The sequence below is a fragment of the Cynoglossus semilaevis genome, chromosome 15 (assembly GCF_000523025.1).
Source record: "Cynoglossus semilaevis isolate Cse_v1.0 chromosome 15, Cse_v1.0, whole genome shotgun sequence".
Classification (NCBI taxonomy): Eukaryota; Metazoa; Chordata; class Actinopteri; order Pleuronectiformes; family Cynoglossidae; genus Cynoglossus; species Cynoglossus semilaevis.
Window position 1 is genome coordinate 14,218,002 of NC_024321.1, and position 980 is coordinate 14,218,981.

Here is a 980-nt window from a genome sequence, read left to right on the forward strand (position 1 = left end):
TTTGTTTTTTTTGGAACAGATTGACTATTAGTGCCGAGTGTCCCATGAAGCTGGTGAACTTCCCCATGGACGGACATGCGTGCCCACTCAAATTTGGAAGCTGTAAGTCATGCATGTGTGGATGGAGGTGTGTGTGTGTGTGTGTGTGTTGTGGGCACCTTAGTCAGAGCACAGGGAATTCACAGTAATAAAAAAAAAAGTGGGTTCATGATTAATTTTTCCAAAAAAAAAATACCCCAACACTTTTTTATTTTAGAATTATTAATTTGAGAACATTGGGATGGTAAGCATTTTTCCCATGGATGAAATATTAGCCCTAGCATCGTTGAGGCAAACGGCGAGCTCAGTCACACGACTCCTTCGTTGCTCAGCTAAAACTGGATTGGAATCTGCCCCCCAAAAAAAAAAAAAGATCTGCTGAGGAACTGAACGCTTTGTTCGGGCACAAACAAAGATTAAACGCTAACACTGAATAATGAAGGGTTTCACTCCTGCATTGTGAACCAAGAAGTCCTCGTTCAGCATCGGAGATTTGAGAGTTTGAGCCCCACCCTGGTCAGCAGAAATGATTCAACTGGGATGAAGGAGCTCCTCAAACGGACCATCTCCGTCTTATCAGAGATGGTGGCGATGATGTGGAGATTGGATTTGTGAGGAGGAAGAAGGAGAAGGAGACAAAGACCGTTCCACATGCTCAATCTGCTGTCGTTGACATTGCAGAGGACAAATTCACATTTTCTCGGTTATCGTCATGCTTCTCCTCCTCCTCCTCCTCCTCCTCCTCCTCCTGCGCCTCCTTTTCACCATTCTGCTCTGCTGCGGCGAGCCTCCAGTCAGGAGGACACAACGAGGGATCTGATGTGGCCTGAAGCAAAGGAAAGGTCAGAATCCCTCCGTAGCCTCAGGATAACACAGACCTATGCAGCTATTTTCCATCCCAGCGTCTCCTGAATTCTCTCCCTCCCTCTCTCTGTCTCTCA

General features: G+C 46.3%; 1 protein-coding gene across 1 annotated transcript in view; it reads left to right on the forward strand.

Moving 5' to 3' along the window:
* The window catches only part of LOC103391138 (gamma-aminobutyric acid receptor subunit alpha-4-like), a 5,415-nt gene that overhangs the window by 3,304 nt on the left and 1,131 nt on the right, over positions 1 to 980 (forward strand). Inside the window, exon 5 of the mRNA XM_008327288.3 lies at positions 20 to 102. Within this exon, the coding sequence (XP_008325510.2) occupies positions 20 to 102 (83 nt within the window). The remainder of the gene's footprint in view (positions 1 to 19; positions 103 to 980) is intronic.